This window comes from Hyla sarda, chromosome 4 (assembly GCF_029499605.1).
Source record: "Hyla sarda isolate aHylSar1 chromosome 4, aHylSar1.hap1, whole genome shotgun sequence".
Taxonomy (NCBI): domain Eukaryota; kingdom Metazoa; phylum Chordata; class Amphibia; order Anura; family Hylidae; genus Hyla; species Hyla sarda.
The window spans coordinates 166,209,202-166,228,548 of record NC_079192.1 but is presented as its reverse complement, the minus strand read 5'-3'; the positions used below and the strand labels follow the sequence as shown (position 1 = coordinate 166,228,548).

At 41.8% G+C, this 19,347-nt stretch overlaps 1 protein-coding gene across 1 annotated transcript in view; it reads right to left on the bottom strand.

Annotated features, from left to right (window-relative positions):
- Positions 1–761: 761 nt before the first annotated feature.
- The window catches only part of RBPMS2 (RNA binding protein, mRNA processing factor 2), a 28,898-nt gene continuing 10,312 nt past the window's right edge, over positions 762–19,347 (bottom strand). Inside the window, exons 2-8 of the mRNA XM_056572620.1 lie at positions 12,271–12,348; positions 11,309–11,347; positions 11,175–11,237; positions 10,416–10,566; positions 9,699–9,847; positions 1,920–1,989; positions 762–1,684 (exon numbers count right to left, since the gene is read on the bottom strand). Of these exons, the coding sequence (XP_056428595.1) occupies positions 1,927–1,989; positions 9,699–9,847; positions 10,416–10,566; positions 11,175–11,237; positions 11,309–11,347; positions 12,271–12,348 (543 nt within the window). The 3' untranslated portion in view covers positions 762–1,684; positions 1,920–1,926. The remainder of the gene's footprint in view (positions 1,685–1,919; positions 1,990–9,698; positions 9,848–10,415; positions 10,567–11,174; positions 11,238–11,308; positions 11,348–12,270; positions 12,349–19,347) is intronic.

The following is a 19,347-nucleotide window of genomic DNA, read 5'->3' as shown; positions in this document are numbered from 1 at the left end:
GAAATTTATGTCAATGCATCAATTCAGCCGCCTTTCCTACTTTTCCACTTCACATTCTGCACAAAATTAAAGGGCTGTCAGTTATCCCCTGTAACTGATTAGCTTTACTGGGCAGATTCTGCCACATGAATGAAAAAGTTTATGCTTTTGGCAGACTCTAGATCCGCATCAGGTCTGTTGCAGAACTTTGTGTGCACTGAGCAGAAGAATCATATTGAAACCCCAGAATTCTGATCAGAATATCTGTATTGGGCATGGGCTCTAACCAAAGCAATTCTGGCTTTCAACATATTACAGTAAATTGTAAAAAAAAACACTCAGACCAAGAATGCACCCCCAGATAGTCCCTCCTACAGCATGTACAACAATGGTTTAATTTGTGTTTCCAAATTGGTCTAGAATAAAGGCCCAGATTTACTTGTCTGGCAATTGTCTAGTTTTCCCCACAACAGATCACTGCTCAGCTTCAATATCTTAATGAACTCCAGTAATAGAAAACTGCACTGCTATGGCAAGACAGAGACTATGGCTTGTATGGTGATTGAATTTCTTCCATACATACTATTTGGTACAGAATGTAAGTTAGATCTCTAGAGATGACAAGAATTCACCCATTTATGTTCATGAGGTTGCATGTCAAAACATCACACTAATGCATTTAGGAGCATCTTCATAAAGTTTAAACATGCTTGATCCTTTGTCCGGCTTAGCGAGAAGTTGCTATTTTTATTTTTTTTTTAACTACACAAAACAACTTTACAGATTTTCAATTGCTTTAATTGTTCAGAAATTTGAAATTTACACAAACACTTCTTAAATAGTTTATATTTTATCCAGTATCACATTCTCATAGAATCATTAGAGAAACTTCTCCATACAAGGAGACCTTTCATAATACTGAACACATCACTACCAAGCAGTAGACTGCAGCAAAACAAAATTGCACAATTGTTCATAGAGTACAGTAGACAAACCATAATCTCTGAGCTCTTTAACTGAACATTAACTTATGACAGATTAATATATTCTTTTAATAATTAATACCACACAAAACAAAACACATGATGCATAAATATTTCCTTATTAAACAAGTTACAAAAATACTGGTACTTTTGCTCCATTTCCCCATAAGGTTGCATTATTTGGCAAAAACAGACTCTCCAATGAAAGTGTAAAGTTAAAGACCAGGTTAGAAGACTTCTAGACTGTATTTGAGGTGGTGGAATGAGCAGCACAGTAGACGCATGACTAGATCAAGAAGATCACAAGGCAGACCTTCCTAAACTGGTACACAAGCAGTAGATCTATACCACACTTAAATAGTAAATTCCATGCCAGAGGAAAAAAAAAAATGCATGCAACAAGAATATAAAAATAATGAATTTGATAGCTACAGAGGGGAACAGGGCATGGCCTTCTCAACTATACCTTGTTCTACCACAGTTTCAAAGAAACATTGGTTGCTTAATTTAGACCAAGTTAAGGTTACCCAGCAGATTAATATTCCACAGAATTATTGCAAGGGATTGGTTTGTAAACTCCATGATGGTAGAGCTGAACCAAACATTCGGAGGCATATATAGAGAAATACAATGTTCAGAGAACACTACATGTTCATGCCTGGTACATCACTTCATGAAGAAAAAACCAAAAAAAAAAAAAAGCCATTGAAGGGGTTTCAATCCTAGGAGAGAGAAAAAAAAAATTCTAGGTTTACAATGGTTGAATTAAAGGTGTGTTCAATATTCTCTTCATTACACCATTTATATCCAAAGACTAAAAAGCTTCTCTAAGATCTACTGTGAAAAATGCATGTTTACTTTAGTGGCTGAAAACTTAGTGTGGTTCACAGTTTTCTAGCATTTGAATATAACTACAGTGCGAAGTCCAATATACATATACACCCCCCCTTAACTTACCAAAAACCTAGCAGAACTGGCGAGATTTCCAACCTTGCTGAGTAGCTTCAGATGGTGGATACCAACGCATCTGAGGATCAAGAATGCATATAGTTACACAGGTTCCAAACAAACATCTGTATGACGTATACCACTGTTGGCTGTCTGGTGTATGACAACATACAGCCTGAACCCCTAGAATGCAAATGCCCCACCCTTCCATGGGCTAGTTTATCCACAGCCAAGCGAACACTGCATCAGGGGGTTAGTCTATTGAAGATTTTTCAAATCAACTGGAGCAAGAAATATTTGTAAATTACAAAAAAAAGTCTTAATCCTTCCAGTACTTTCCAGATGCTGTATATTCCAGAGGAAGTTCTCATTAAATTTTTGTCTGTCCACAGTGCTCTCCACTAAGGAGAGGATTGCTATGGGGAATTGTTCCGGCTCTGGACAGTGAGATGGACAAGTGTCAGAGAGCATTGTGGTCAGACAGAAAAATTCTAAGGAAATAACTTCCTCTGTAGTATACAGCTAAAGAGAACTGGAAGGATTAATATTTTTTTTAAAGAGACGTAATTTACAAATCTGTAACTTTCTGGCACCAGTGAATTAAAAAGTAAAAAAAAAAAAGTTTATGCTGCCAATAGCTCATGTAGAATTTGTTCACTTATACTTTCTAGCCATCAGCTTCTAATATCAGCCACTAAACCAGGTTGTAAAGTCAGCATCCAGAAAGATTCTGAGAGGATGGTGCAAAGTAAAGTTCAGTGGTATCAGACCAGTGTCTGGTTTCTACAGGCAACTAAGCCAGTTTTGCATTGATTCAGTAACCACTGACATTTTAAGTGTACAATAAGACGGACCTTTACCAATTCCTATTTGTTTTTTTCTGGCCTGATTCACTGTTTTACACAGACCTCCACGATCACTATATGCAACACCCTACAAATTCTGTGTAGCTACATTCATGAATCAGGTTGTTCAGATCCTGCCACCAGGAATAGACCGTGAGGAAACCTCACTAAACAGTGAACCCATCTGATATATTGGCATCTCCTACACATTTGTTTTTTGACAGAAGGAAACTTTGAACATTTGTAGTTTATAAACATGAAAAAGGAAATATCCAAGTTTTATGTTCTTACGAATACTGAAGCTATTTTGCACCATCCTTTTTGGATCACTGTATGCAACCACACATTTTGGCTCGGGTTCCAATCAATGGCAACAGCACTGTAGGTCCTTAAAAGTGACCAATATTTAAACTATGCAGAACTCCCTTGAAAAGGAGAACTTTCACCCTGGAGATTGGTTTGTAAACTAAGCAATTGAGGATATTACACAACTACCCAATAGCCATTTTCAGACAGATGTTTTCTGTTCAGTGTTTGTGGCAAGAGCAGGGGGAGGGAGCAGGAGATAACATTCCATTGCTAAGCAGCATCATTTTAGGAGCTAATCTACGTCAAGGGTGAAACTGCAAATTTAGACAATGTTCTTAGATTTCTCTACTCTTGGCTGTTTCCTAGCTCAGATCTGGATTTCAAAATAGGAGACAAACATATTAGTTTAAAACCCTACCTACATTATAAGTCAAGTCTCAATACTTAGAAGCCAAAGCAGCCTGACGATCCAACATTTTTACATTTAAAAAGGAGAACTCCAGGGGGAAAAAAAAATAATAAATAAATAAATAAATAAATAAAGTCCTCCATACTGCTGGCAGAAAAAAATAAAATAAAGATGTGCATACCTTCCTTCGCTCCCCGGGGCCTCTGGTAACCGACTCCAGTCTCCACCGTGATCTTCCTGCTTGCAAGTGGTCGGCGAGTGATACTGCGCTCAGCCAATCACAGGCCGAGCGGGAGTGCGAGAATGCTTCAAGACAATTCTTGACTACACTGGCACCTGCTGCCAGTGCCAAAAATGTCACTGCCGCTCAGCCTATAGCCGACTGAGTCGGGACTTCACTATGGCCAGTGATTGGCTGAGCACAGTATGACTCGCCCACCGGCAACCAGGAAGAGGATTGCGACGGAGACCGGAGCTGGTAATTGGAGGCCCCAGGGGAGCAAAAGGAAGGTATGTACATTTTACTGCCGGCAGAATGGAGGACACATTTTATATTCTGGAGTTCTCTTTAAGAGCCAAAAACATGGTTTAAAATATATATTTTTAACAAAAGATGGGAAGATTTCTAAATGCAAAATTAGCATACATGCATTGTGTTAGATCTAGTTTCTCTCTTGTAAGATGCAAGATCCAGCAAAGTCTATTAGTAAGGCAAGTCAGGGTTATTTCTATTCCTAAATAGGTGATAGATTTGTCAGTCTCCAAACCACAATCCCTTTAGATGGCCAAAAACAGACTGGCATCATCCTCCATTTCTCAGTTATTTTCTGAATTTGGTACCCTATTAAATGTAATGTTAGGTGTGGTAAAACTGACATTTCATTAAGACCCTGAATCCAGTTTCCCAGAGGGATGACAGCTCTGTCTGTGGCAGTTTCAAATCTCAAATGAGAGCATGTATGTTCAGATGGGCAGACTGTCTGCATGGAATATTCTGCATTGGCTTTCCACAGCAAAATTTCTACAACAGATGGAAATTTAGATTCTGGCATCCACCACCTGCTTCTCTCCCCTTACCTGTCAGGGTGGTTCGGGCCATCCATCCATTGTTCCTGTAGTGTCCGGGGGCGTTCCGGGTGGAGGGTGGTCCGGTCCGGGCTGTCCTTCGGCGGTCATCTTCTCCACTCCGGGCAGGCTCCGGCCTAGTACGCTGCATAGACGCCGCTGCGCAGTGACGCCCGTGCGCAGCGACGCACCTGACGTCACGGCGTCTATGCAGCATACTAGGCCGGAGCCTGCCCGGAGTGGAGAAGAAGACCGTGGGAGAAGAAGAAGACCGTGGGAGAAGAAGAAGACCGTGGGAGAAGAAGAAGACCGTGGGAGAAGAAGAAGACCGTGGGAGAAGAAGAAGACCGTGGGAGAAGAAGAAGACCGTGGGAGAAGAAGAAGACCGTGGGAGAAGAAGAAGACCGTGGGAGAAGAAGAAGACCGTGGGAGAAGAAGAAGACCGTGGGAGAAGAAGAAGACCGTGGGAGAAGAAGAAGACCGTGGGAGTCGCACCTGACGTCACGGCGTCTATGCAGCATACTAGGCCGGAGCCTGCCCGGAGTGGAGAAGAAGACCGTGGGAGAAGAAGAAGACCGTGGGAGAAGAAGAAGACCGTGGGAGAAGAAGAAGACCGTGGGAGAAGAAGAAGACCGTGGGAGAAGAAGAAGACCGTGGGAGAAGAAGAAGACCGTGGAGAAGAAGAAGACCGTGGGAGAAGAAGAAGACCGTGGGAGAAGAAGAAGACCGTGGGAGAAGAAGAAGACCGTGGGAGAAGAAGAAGACCGTGGGAGAAGAAGAAGACCGTGGGAGAAGAAGAAGACCGTGGGAGAAGAAGAAGACCGTGGGAGAAGAAGAAGACCGTGGGAGAAGAAGAAGACCGTGGGAGAAGAAGAAGACCGTGGGAGAAGAAGAAGACCGTGGGAGAAGAAGAAGACCGTGGGAGAAGAAGAAGACCGTGGGAGAAGAAGAAGACCGTGGGAGAAGAAGAAGACCGTGGGAGAAGAAGAAGACCGTGGGAGAAGAAGAAGACCGTGGGAGAAGAAGAAGACCGTGGGAGAAGAAGAAGACCGTGGGAGAAGAAGAAGACCGTGGGAGAAGAAGAAGACCGTGGGAGAAGAAGAAGACCGTGGGAGAAGAAGAAGACCGTGGGAGAAGAAGAAGACCGTGGGAGAAGAAGAAGACCGTGGGAGAAGAAGAAGACCGTGGGAGAAGAAGAAGACCGTGGGAGAAGAAGAAGACCGTGGGAGAAGAAGAAGACCGTGGGAGAAGAAGAAGACCGTGGGAGAAGAAGAAGACCGTGGGAGGAGAAGAAGACCGTGGGAGGAGAAGAAGACCGTGGGAGGAGAAGAAGACCGTGGGAGAAGAAGACCGTGGGAGAAGGACAGCCGGGACCGGACCACCCTCCACCCGGAACGCCCCCGGACACTACAGGAACGATGGATGGCCCGGACCACCCCCATTACGGGTAAGTTAAATTTTTTTTATTGACTCGGAGGGTGGGGGGGGGGGGGAGGGGCCCGACCGGTATGGAAAAAAAATCCATACCGGTATACCGCCTAGCATCACGGTGGGGGGGTGAGACGCGGTGCGGTGGGTCAAGGGGGTGGCGGTCGCGGTGCGGTGGGTCGGGGGTGCGGGGCATTATCAGCAAGATAATTGCCGATACCGATAATGCCCAAAATCGTGATTATCGGCCGATAATAATCGGCCATACCAATAATCGGTCGATCCCTACCATAAATGACCCCATTATATAAACTAAACCCTTGAAAGTATTCAAAATGACATTCAGAAAGTTTAACCCCTTAGGTGTTTCACAGGAATAGCAGCAAAGTGAACTAGTAAATTCAAAATCTTCAAATTTTACATGTTCTTGTAGACCCATTTTTAGAATTTTTTTTACAAGTTGTAGTAAAAAAAAAAAAAAAAAAAAAAAAAAAAAAAAAGCCCCACAAAGTTTGTAACCCAAGGAAATACCTCATGTGGATGTAAAGTGCTCTGCGGATGCAGTAGGGTGCTCAGAAAGGGAGGAGAGCCAATGGGATTGTGGGGAGCAAATTTTGCTGAAATTGCTTTTGGGGGACATGTTGCATTTAGTGCCCCCCCAAAAAAATATACTATTTTGGAAGCCACACCCCTCAAGGCACGCAACAAGGGGTATAGTGAGCCTTCACACCCCACAGATTGACGAATTTTCACTAAAGTTAGAAATGAAAAATTAGGTTTTTCTCTTCACTAAATTTGTACAAGGGGTAATATGAGAAAAAGTCCCATATTTGTAACACTTTCTTCTGAGTATGAAAATACCCCATATATGGATGTAAATTGCTCTGTGGGCACATTACAAGACTCAAGAGAAGGATCGCCATTTGGCTTTTGGTTGTAATAGAAGTCGGGGGCCATGTACGTTTACAAGTCTCCATGGTGCCAGAACAATGGACCCCCACCCCTCACGGAATGTAATAAGGGGTGTAGTGAGCATTTACACCCCACTGGCGTTTTACAGACTTTTGGAACAGTGGTCCATGAAAGTAAAAGTTTATTTGCACAGCCCACTGTTCCAAAGATCTGTCAGACACTTGTGGGGTGTAAATGCTCACTGTACCCCTTATTACATTACATGAGGGGTGTTTTCCCAAAGTTGGGTCACTTGTAAAAATGAAAAATTTGTGATAACACCAGCATTTTAGTAAAAAAAAAAAATTCTCACTTTCATGCCCAACTTTAATGAAAATTTGTCAAACACCTGTGGTGTGTTTAAGGCTCACTATACCTCTTACGTTCCATGAGGGGTGTAGTTTCCAAAATGGGGGGGGGGGGGGTCACATGGTTTATGTCAGAACCACTAAAATCAGCCACCCCTGTGCAAATCAATTTAGACCTCAAATGTACATGTCCGCTCTCTCCTGAGCCTTGTGCGCCTGCAGATCACTTTACTTCCACATATGGGGTATTTCCATACTCAGGAAAAATATTACAAATGTTGGGGGGGACTTTTCTGTTGTGAAAATGAAAAGTATGGGGCAATGCCAGATTGTTTAAGTAAAAAAATAAAAATAATATGAGTCACACTAACATGCTGGTGAAGCCCAATTTTTTATTTTCATAAGTGGTAAAAGGAGGAATAGCCCCCTAACCTGTTGCTGTGAAATACGACAGGGCTCTGAGGTGAGAGCGCCATGCGCATTTGAGGCCTGAATTAGGGATTTGCATAGGGGCGGACACGGATGCAAGTGTTGCACTTGCCTCTGCCACCAAAAATACCCTATGCCAGTGTTTCCCAAACAAGGTGAGCCTCCTACTGTGCAACAATGCATTTGTGAGGGGTAATTGTGTAAGGGTGTATATTTAGTGTTTTACTTTTGTGTAGGTGTAGTGTTTTTAGGGTACATTCACATGGGCAGGGGTTTACAGCAAGTTTCCTGCTGGGAGTTTGAGTTTGTGGGAAATTTGCTGCAACTCAAACCTGCATTGTAAAAACTAGCTGTAAACCCCCCACCCATGCAAATGTGCCCTGTACATTCACATTGGGGGTGTTTATGAGCGCAAGCCTCCAGCTGTTGCAAAAACAACTCTAAACATGAACCGACAGCCTGCTTACTGGGAGATTTAGTTTTGCTACAGCTGGAGGCACACTGGTGGGTAAACACCGAGTTAGTCTGTTACCCAATTCAGTGTGTTCCCACCAGTGTGCCTCCAGCTGTTGCAAAACGACAACTCCCAGCATCTTACAGCAGCTTGTTGCCGGGCATTCCGGTAGTTGTGAGATCTGGAGGGCCAGTTTATAGACCGCTGCACAGGGATTTCCAAACTGACCCTGCAGATATTGCAAGACTACAAATCCCAGCATGCCCAGACAGCAAATGGCTGTCTGGGAGCAGTTTTGCAACAGCTGGAGGCACACAACAACTCCCAGCCTGCCCAGACAGATGTTTGGGTGTTGTAGTTTTGCAACATCTGAAGAACTACAGTTTGGAGACCACTGTAGTAGTTTCTAAACTGTTGTCCTCCAGATCTTGCAAAACTACAACTCCCAGCATGCCCAGACTGTCTGGACCTGCTGAGAGTTGTCGTTTTGCAACTTGTAAGGGGAGCACTTAACCCCGGCATTGTAGACACTGCCGATGAACAATTGCTGAGCAACCCCCGATCCCGCCTCACACCTGCCACACCCACTGCCCATGCGCACCCGATTGTTGATTGTGTTAATAAAATGGAGCTCTGGTGTGTCAGGCAGGAGTGTTCTCCTGCTGGACACCCTGCAACTTTAGCCAATTAATCCGATCAGTGCCACGAGAGAGCATTTAAATGAATGCCATATATACATGATCTCATCATCTACTATATATAGGGCATATTGCGTGAAGGGGTTAAACAAATATTTGTGAGAACAATTAAAAAGTTGTGTGAGTTGATATAACAGCAAGGTTCACAATACAAAGATAACAAGCTTGCATCAACACAGAATAGGGCCATTTGACCTCAAGACAAAATTGCATTTAAGCAGATGTGCCTAAAAACCTTAGATTTTAGCTTTGGATTTTTTTAAAATAGATTTAAGAGTTGAGTGTTAAGAGTTTCAGGCTCTAGTCCATATGTACTACCCAAGTGCTATTATATTCTGGACAGTTCTTCATGCCTATGCATTCTAGTTTGTCATTTCTAGCATATAACCTGAAATTGATATGAAACAAAACCTAGGACTTTCTTGTGAAATTGCTCCAAGCAGTCTTTGGTTAGTAGGTGAATGTAATGTTTAACTATATAGAAATAAGTAAACCATTCAAATGCATGTTAAGCACTCAGCAATTATGCTGTTCTTATATTGCACTGTAGTCTTAAGACTTTTTACCTGCTCATGCGACAACTACAAAGTTAGCCTTTTGTTCAAAATCACAAGCTTGTATGTAAAAGTGGTAGATTTGTTGCAAACTTTATACAAAAAGGGACTTGTGCTCTGTATGCAGTGTTTAAGACTTTCTTTTGAAACATTGTGAAAGCACATTTCCCAACATACAAAATAGGTGTACAGTAGTAGGTTGCTCACTGACTCCGAATTGTTAGTAGGGTTTCTCTCAGATCCCTTAGTTTATTTTGAGTTACAAATTTCTAAAGATTGGCAGCACTAACCCTAAAGTCTGTAGGACAAGTACGATGCAAGTTTAATGACAGACTTACCTGTGCATGGAGTGCTGCTGCTGCGGCAGCTGCCGCTGGGTATGTAAATGCAGCATGAGGGATTGCTGGTGCCAGTTCTGTAGTGTACAGTGGATAGGGAGACCAAGCTTCTGGTGAGGCTGGAATAAGTGCAGCACCTGTTAGGTCATCTACAGAGCAAAAAGGACATTTTAGTATGCTTTGTTCAGTAAGCCACTTTTCTGTTGCCAGGAAGTATAAGTGAAAAGTACATTTCAAAGTCATTCATCTAAACAGCCTCACAATTTAACAAAAAAAAAAAAAAAAAAAAAAAAGTCACAATTCTAGATTATCAGAGCAATTCACTGTTCATGTCCAGTGTTTTGACAGCATTACAACTCTGATACTTAAGCCAGATAAATGTATAGTGACTGCAAAATTACAAGGTAGGACCTATTTTTTTTTATACATTTCATTGGTGCTGCCTGAAACAGATGAGTGCAATGGTGTTAAAAGAAATTGAAAGTAAAAAGTTAAGTTACCGACTATTGAAAATGTAATATATTGTTAGAGTGGACATTTAAACTGACTAGGTGGTTGCTTTGCCAAGTCATCTGCATGGATTACAAAATATACAATAAGCGTTAGAATTCCTTAAAACCATTACTCAGTAAACCAGAAGTTCCTTGCTAATCATCAAGACTAACTATCCCTTACAAAGACTCAATCAAAAGCCTGTTTACAAAAATTTGAACTTACATGGATCTCGTGCAATGAAGTGTGCTCCAAGTGCAGGGTGGAGGTTTGTGGGGTTAGGTGTAGCCATTAATTTGTTCTTTGCCATCTTTGTGTTGGCCTTTGCAAACTCTAGTCTTAGGGTCTGTGGGTTCTCTGGATCAAAACGGATACCCTATAGAAAGCAGAGCATCAATGGAAAGTTTAGACCTACTTATATTGCAAGCCTTCTAAGAAATCTGTCAAACATCACCTGCATCAACCTGCCAATAAAGGTTTCTAGTAGTGAGGATGACACTGATCTTAGTCATTTAATTCCTGCCTCTGCAAGTAAGGTGCCTCCTCACGTTCCTACCCTGAGAGATCTCATACTGTCATTTCACAGTGGCAATTGCAATTATTGCTGCAGCTGAGAGATTTCACAGGGGAGAAGCATGAATATGTAGGACAAGTGTGTCCACATGGAAGATGTGATGCTAATGCAAAATGTTTTTCAGTCATTAGACCTGACCAGGCAGATGTGATACACTTCTGATGCCACCATTTTCTTGGCCTACTTTAGACAAGATCTTTGGAGAAAAAAAAAATATATATATATATGTATCTCATAGGGACAGGGGTATCTTTGGGTTAGACTCCTGTATTGGTGCATAGTGGCAGTTAAAGGGGTAGAACACACTATTGTTAATTTCCACCTGTATATAAACAAGGGGACAAATTGTTAGGGTTATAGAATATTCCCAAATGCCAAATAGAGACCAGACATTTAAAGTTTTAACTTACATTTAAGGCACTTTTTGCAGCTTCTGCACCGGCCCGGTTATCAAAAGTGACAAAGCCTACGGGCTGGAGAAAGAATAAACTTTTACACACAGATTTAAAATAAAACAAACTTCTGCTTACAGAGCAATGGTTACCTGTTTTGAGGTTAGCTTGATCAGTGATCCTTCATAACCCTAAAAAGCAGAAGACAAATTAAGAGGATTGGCTTTGAAAAACAGAAAGCCTGTGGTGTTATTGCGGCATTGGGAAGTGGATGTGCTGGACGCTAGGAAAGGGTAGATCTGCATAACTGATTAGGGACAGCAGTGACAAGCTGCAGAGAGTGTATCTGCACCCTCTGCCATGGGGTGGTGCTGTGGTCCCAAGTAGCAGAACTGAAGTGGCACCCATAACTTCCCAGCAGTGCCTAAGGCTGTGCTCTGTCAGTGTGAAAATTTGTGCTTATGCTGTGCAGTTTGATGAGATCGAAAGAAATTGACTGGTCATACAAACTTTAAAATGCTATTTTATACACAACCCTGTGAGCTATATCTACTTAGTGTCAATTTAGCAACAGTTGAAGCAGCAACATTGAAGTACATTTTAAAGTGTAAAATCCAAGTCAATTTAGCCCATCATTTGATTCATGTATAGTGGCAGAGTGGTGGAATCTGAAATTGTACCTTTCACTGTAGTAAGACCCCCAAGTTCAGGCAAAGAAGGGAAGAGAAAAATAAACCAGTTACCTCTTTTAGTGCTAAGGGCTTTTAGTCATCTTGCATTCTAACTGATCAATACCCATTCCCCATACACTGTTGTATTTTATGTCTGAAGTTGTCAAGCCTATAGTTTAAAGGACATGGGGTAGGCAACACTTCTAGACATGTACGGTATTCCTTGTCTAGTATTAAAGAAATGCCCATTTTAGTTTGAAAAATTTATTGGATAAAGCATAGTTTAAGATCCATGAGGTTAAGTCACCAAAAATCTGGAAATTTTGCATTTTAAATACCAGGCCTTGGGTAGAAAGTTAATTAAAAGCAAGCTGTTTAAGTATTTTGAATGTCGACAAGCTTGCCAAAATGGTTAACCGTTACATAATGGATGCTTCTCCTACCTTAAATGGACGAAACAGTAAGTAGAGTTCCCTGGGTTTTATGTCTATTGGAAGACCACTGACAAAGAGTGTTCTGACCTGTAAGATAGAAAATAAGTGTTGTCATGTATACATTTTGAATGCATTAAAGGAAATCTGTCAGTGTCACCTGCACTAACCAGTTGGGACAGGTAACGCAGGTGACACTGATTACAACAGTACTTACCTGGTCCCGTTCAATGCTGTGGTTCTCCAGCAATCCTCTTTGGCATCTTCAGCTCCAACTTTAAGCATGAGCAGAGCTTAGAGACATCACCACTGCTGTTCCATGCTGGGTCCCAGCGCTAACAAAAGCAGTGGTGACACCACTAAGCCCTGCCCATGCTCCAAGTTGGGCCTGAAGCTGAAGATACCAAAAAGGATTGCTGTAGAACCACAGCACTGAACTTGACCAGGTAAATACTGTTGTCAGTGTTACCTGCAATACTTGTCTGTACTGACAGGTTAGTGCAGGTGACACTGAGGTCAAGCACATTTATATAATTTATATATATATATATATATATATATATATATATATAAAAGTACTCCTAATCCTACAATTGTCCTGTTCCAAAGTTAAAGGGAACCTGTTATCCAATTCATGCAGCCCAAGCCAAAGGCAGCATGAAACACCAACGGGTGCCCTCTACAGTGTTTCTCAAGTGAAGTCCTCAAGTGCCCCCAACAGGTTATGTTTTCAGGATTCCCTTAGTCTTCCAAATGTGGTGATGCCCGATTCACTGACCATAGTTTGTCACCTGTTACAGTGTAAGGAAGTCCTGGAAAAAAAACACATGTTGGGTACTTGAGGGCCAGGCTTCAATAACACTGCTGTGGACAATGAAAGATCTCCCCATTTGAGTAACACCCAACTGGCCATTTCATGCATCAGCCTTCAGAATGGTTATTTAACAGGGAATATTACTAAAATGGAGGTGGACTTCCCCCACATGTTCATTCCCTTTAAGATGCCAATAATCCTGTATCAGATTCCTGCCTATAGACAGTATCAATATGAATTTACATGCAGCAGATGTTTAGTAGAAATGTATATCTATCACATTTACCTGTAAATACAGTTTAGAGGTACAGAACATGTTAGCTGCAAACATTTCTCCATACAGAATGCCAAGGAAGAACAGGGAGGTAGTGGGCAAAGCATTTTTCATATATGGGGCACAGTATACTCTAAGGAATTTCTGGGGTACAGTTTCAGGGGCTATAGTATGTGGAAGTATTGTATGCTGTGTACAGTATGATTCAGGGTCCACACTAAAGCAGTTTTGTTTAAAGGTAGTGTTTAGTAGGTTAATATTGAAATATCCTGTAGAATGAAGTTGTAGCAGGAAGTAGTCATGGTAGTCTGAACCAGATTAAGAAAAGTAAAGACTAGCAGTGGTCTCCAACCTGAACCTCCATCACAAAAGCAGTGGTGATGCCACTAAGCCCTGCCCATGCTCCAAGTTGGGCCTGAAGCTGAAGATCACCTGTGAGTGCATTCTGGTTATGTCCCACCAGTGCTGTAGTCACAAGTTCTGTAGTTATGGGTGACCACTCCCAGATTTGCCTTACCACTGCTTAAGTTATACTGGGAGCTATAGTTTGTAAGTGTCTGTACAGTGGAATATGTTACAAGTTTAAAGGGTACCTTCACATGTACATGTTCATATTTTATGCAGCCGATTTTGCTACCCATTGAAGTTAATAGGTAGCAAAATATGCACAAAATATGCAGCAGATCCTGTATGTGTGAACATACCAAAAAATAAAATTCTCAACCAGGGGTGTGCCAAAAGTTGTGTGAAGGGGGGGGGTTATTAGGGGGATTAAGTATCGCATTAGAAAGGCAATCACACACCATTATGAAATTAAGTACTTATGACTTATTTTGTCCCCAGGTACCCCTCATGCATAAGGGGTAACCGCTGACCCTTAAACTTTTTGTGACTGTACCCCCAAAGGGTTAGAGAACCATTGCCCTAAAAATTAGTCTTAGGCAACAGTGAGTAAATAAAAAGGCAACGGGTCAATGTTGGTGGTTACCAAACCCAGCTGAAATAAAGCCGACAGCATGCACAGGTTTGGGAAGGTATGCCAAACTGGAATATGCAACACAAGTTGTTTTCATAGAGCACATTTCCACAATCTGATCCTACATACTTACACCCCTATGGCCAGAAATTTCTGAAAGTAGTAAAATTTAAAGAGGAGTTGTGTTCAGGAGTAAAGATGAGAAAATTTACAGAAATTCGATTAGTCATGAACTTCTCGGCAGTTGATAACTTTAGCCTGCATAAATTAGTTCAGCTTTCAGGTGCTTTGGTGGGCTGGAAATGGTGGATACAGTCCTAGCATAGAATCTTCCACCTTTTCCAGCCCACCGGAGCACCTAAAAGTAGAACTAATTTATGCAGGCTAAAGTCAGCAAACGCCGAGCTGCGAGGTTTGTGAGGAATCACCTATTTTACCATGACCTGATGAAGCAAGGGACCCCTTGTGAAACACATTGTCTAATTAAAGCCTTTTAAAAGTACCACCAACTCCTGCCTCACCCTTCCACAACCCAGCATCGGGTCAGAGGTTCAAGCACCTGCATTCCTTGAGGTGCCCCAGAGAAGTAGCATCATCATTTTTCACCTGGGCTGGACAAGCACCTTGCAGAAATTCTCCAGCACCAACATTACCATTCTCTGGGCATATTAAGTCAATATGTGAATCTAACATGCATGCTATAATTGCTTGAGCATGGATTTGGGGCACAGCTATAGGGAAATCGAGGATAACAGTTGCACTCTATTCTTTGGGCAAGTGAGTGCCCATAAGGCTCAAAATCTGCTACATGCCAGAGTGCTTGTGGCAGATTTGTACAGCAAAAACTTTGGGATGAGTGGTCTCTGAAGCCCAGTGTATTCTGTGAATTCAGTTTTGGCAGTTTAAAAACTACTTGAAAAAGCCAAATTGCTCAGGATTCCAGTGTTTTATAGCATTGTCCATTTTAAAAGGTAAAATTGTGATATTTGGAAAATCCAACTGTAAAAAAAAACCCCGCTAGCTACAGTATAACCATATGACCATCAGCTGCACTCTTCCTCTCATCTGTCAAAGGCACTTATTTCCACTTATGTTAGCAGCTCACTTATTAAGTCACCAGGGATGTTTTCTGTGTGAGCAATGACAAAACATTCCACATCAGGACCAAATGCTCCTATAACCGCTAAAATATTTACCAGTTCTGTCCAATCATGTCTAATATGCACTGGTAAGCACCATGGTGGGATGATATGGCTTCTGAAGAGGATCTTGCTTATGCATGGTTGCTTTGCCCTGGTATTACCCATAAATATACACCAGTAAACGAGCATTTTTGCTCTTCAGTTGTAACAAAGAAAGCCCATCTATGCAATACATTGACTAACAAGAAACTTTACTAAACATTGGTTGAATATAGATTTGCTTCTTTTGAACTAGTCCTGATAAATAGGAGAACCTCTGAAAGGCTTGGAGAATAAGACTTCTGTTTCCTTATTCTTTGTCTGCTGAATTAAATCCGAGAAATAGTGTGTGCCTATGCAGACAATATTTGGGAAGGATATGCTTCATGCAGGCACAATGTTCTAGGTAGAGTAGAGAACAAGTTATGTACCTAATAAAATACTAGATTTTTTAGAGTCAACTGGTGCCAGAAAGATGGAAAGATTAAGATTTTTACATAGAAGTAATTTACAAATCTGTTTAGTACTTAGCTGCTGTATACTACAGAGGAAGTTCTTTTCTTTCTGTCTGACCAGTGCTCTCTGCTGACACCTCTGTCCATGTCAGGAACTGTCCAGAGTAGGAGCAAATCCCCACAGTAAACCTCTCCTGCTCTGGACAGTGGTGTCAGAAAACTACACAACTTCCTCAGGAGCATACAGCAGCTGATCTAATCTGAATCCTTCCAGTACTTATTTTTAAATACTGTATTCATCAGAGTATAACATGCACCCCCTTTTAACAGGGAAAATAAAAAACACACACGTGAGATAAATGACAGACTAAATGCCATATCATCCCCATCTTTGATTTCCCCTGAACCTCAGTTTGGTGTCCCCCCAATGCCACATCATTCCTCCCTTTTATCAGCCCCTGTGCCACATTTACATCCCTTACCCATCATTTCCCCCCCCCCCCCCCATCTCATGATTCCCCCACCCTCACACCCCCCTGCTTTTAAATTTTCTCTTCTCTTAATGTTCCTTACCTAGCCATGCTCCGGCAGGCCTGGTCAGGTGGCTGGTCTTGCGGGCTGCGCGGTCAGTGAAGCAGGAGAATGACATCCTCTGCCAGCTCCACTGCACAGCATCAGGGATGTCACTTTTCATTCAATGCAGCTGCTGGTCACTATTCTAAGGTGGCCGCGGCGGGCTGCTGAAGTTAAACAAGTTGCAGGGAATGATGCAGGCAGCTGCAGAGAATGATGAATGACGTCCCTGATGCTGTGCAGTGGAGCCGGCAGAGGACATCACTCCTGCTTCACTGACCGTGCAGCCTGCAGGACCCACCACCTGAACAGGCCTGCTGGAGCACTGCTAAGTAAGGAAGATTAAGACAAAAAAAAAAAAAAAAAAAAAAAAAAAAAATTTAAATGCAGGGGGAGAAGGGGGGCAAGAAAAATAAAAAGAGCAGGGAAAAGTCTGAACCTGCAGGAGCCGCCGCTGGTCACTTAAAGTGGCTGCGGCCAGGCTGCTAATCCTTAACAAGCAGCCGCTGCGGCCACTTTAAAATCAGTGACCAGAAGATTTATCGGCATATAACATGCAGGCAGGGTTTTTGCCTTGAACTTTTAAAAGTGCATGTTTGTGATGATAAATACAGTAGAAGTGATTTACAAATCTGTTTAACTCTCACCAGTTTAAATAAAAAAAAATAGTACCCATTTAATCTACAAGATCTTCTTAGGGTGACCAGATCTACAGCAAACTATTGTATTATTGTCAAATAAGACATTCTACACTTACATCTGTTTGTGATGACCCCAAGTGAATAATTTACTTATTACCACTCAACTAGACAAATTGTGAAAGTTGAAGACAGTTCTGGACAAAGGGAAATTGGTCTCTGTTGAACTTATGTTCCATCATAGACAGGTATATGTATAGGAAATAGTTTTAATATTGCATATCCAAAGTTTTCCCCATTCAAAAAAAAGCAAAAAAATCTTGAGTGAAACAGGGTAATTGGACTTCAACTTTATGCAGATTTTTTTTTATATACCTTGGACTATACTTTGAGGATGCTGTGTTTTGAAAGCCCTAAACTAGTGTAAAACCAGGTGTGAAGTAGGTATCTGGGCTTTTAAATATTGCTTGTTCTTTTACTATTCTGTGGGAAGGGATCCTGGCACTGCAACCAACGAGCTGAAGAGGCTGTGGTGCTACTACAGGACGTTAACTAGGAGTTAGGCCATCAATATTAGATCAGGGCTCTGCCATGCCATGGGCACGGCCAAATCCCATGCCAGATGTTTCCGGCACAAATAGTTTTTCCTTGTCTGCAGAAAAAAAAGAGAGAATGTGCTCTGGATAAGTTAGCAGCTTTTAAAACAAAAAAAAATTAAACATTTTTTAAACAAATTACATTACAAAGATGTTTTACCTACCATAATGGAGTGCAATAGCAAAAATTTGTTTTAAGGACAGTGACCATTTACTAAGCACAGATAACACCCTTCACACTTCTCACCCATCCTGTGGTTAGGTTTTAAGTATGGCTGTGGTGGTGCCAGTGGTCAAACCAGTTGATCAATACAACAGGGGTTCCTTTGAATGAATAGGGCTAAATGCTTAACTGCTCTATTTTGACAGAGAACTCCTGATCAGTAAGGGTCTCTGCAGTTGGAACCTTACTTATCAAATATTTACCACCTATCCTGTAAAAATGAGACATTTTAATCTTGGAATTGCCTATTTAAGTTAGAAAAAAAAAAAAAAAAAAAATTGTAATTTAGGGGCATGCTAAAACCTAGATTGGAGTACCACACAGGCAGGATAGACATTTTTTTTCTTCAGCAGGATATTGTGTGAACCTTAAACAGTCTTTACAAAATCCTGCAGATTACCAGTTTTGCTACAGAGGCTCTGCATCTGTACTGCAGCCACAAGTCCCAGCCTGACTTCAGGTCACTTGTACTGACAGCAGAATAGATCCCTATGATTCTACAAGACTGGGTCATTAAACCAGTGGCTGACTTTTCTGCCATTACAGATGCCCATAATACCTGTGTGAAACTGGCCGATAATAGTTTTCCTCTTGCTGATAAGTTTCATTTTTAGCTGGTCAGAGGGTGTATTGCTTCATGATCTTCACATCTTACAGCAGACAAGGCAGAGTAGTTGCTGAGATATTTTATTCTCTACAGGTACTGGCCCAATAAGTCAAAGATCAGATCTAGGTGCTTTGTTTCATGGTACCCATTGGAGTTTCCTCCCCCCCCCCCCCCCCCAAAAACCAAATGCCTGATGTTTAGTGGCAGTGAGCCACATTACATGTACATCAAACTACAGCAGAGGCTGACTGAAGTCCAATGGAATGTTATGATGCAGTTAACACAAGAACACAGTACTTCTAAGGCTTATAAGGCAGTGCACAGTGTAAAGCTGCCCATCATCAAGTAAAATATATTACTTGCACTGTGATGGTGGGATAAGTCATGTTTAATTTTCTACCAAGAACCAGCTTCACACATGTTCCATTTCTCAGTGACCATTATCTTAGAATAGCATAATAGTTTAAGGTTCTACTTGTATAAGCCAGTATTGCTTGTGGTAGCTGGAAAGCCATAAAGAACTGAGCAGCTTCTAATTCCTGTTTAACATTGTCTACATAGCTCATTAACAATTCGTGGGTTACGCAAAATGCGTAGGGCAGCCTGCTCCTGTTTCCAATTGCCACAAGACTGAAGCAGCCTTCAGTTGAGATGAAGCTCTAGGACCTGCATCTATCAGCTACTAAGTATTTAGGGTGAGCCCCTTTAACCACAGGCTTACAGGTGCGCCCTGGTACTTAAGGACCAAGGGC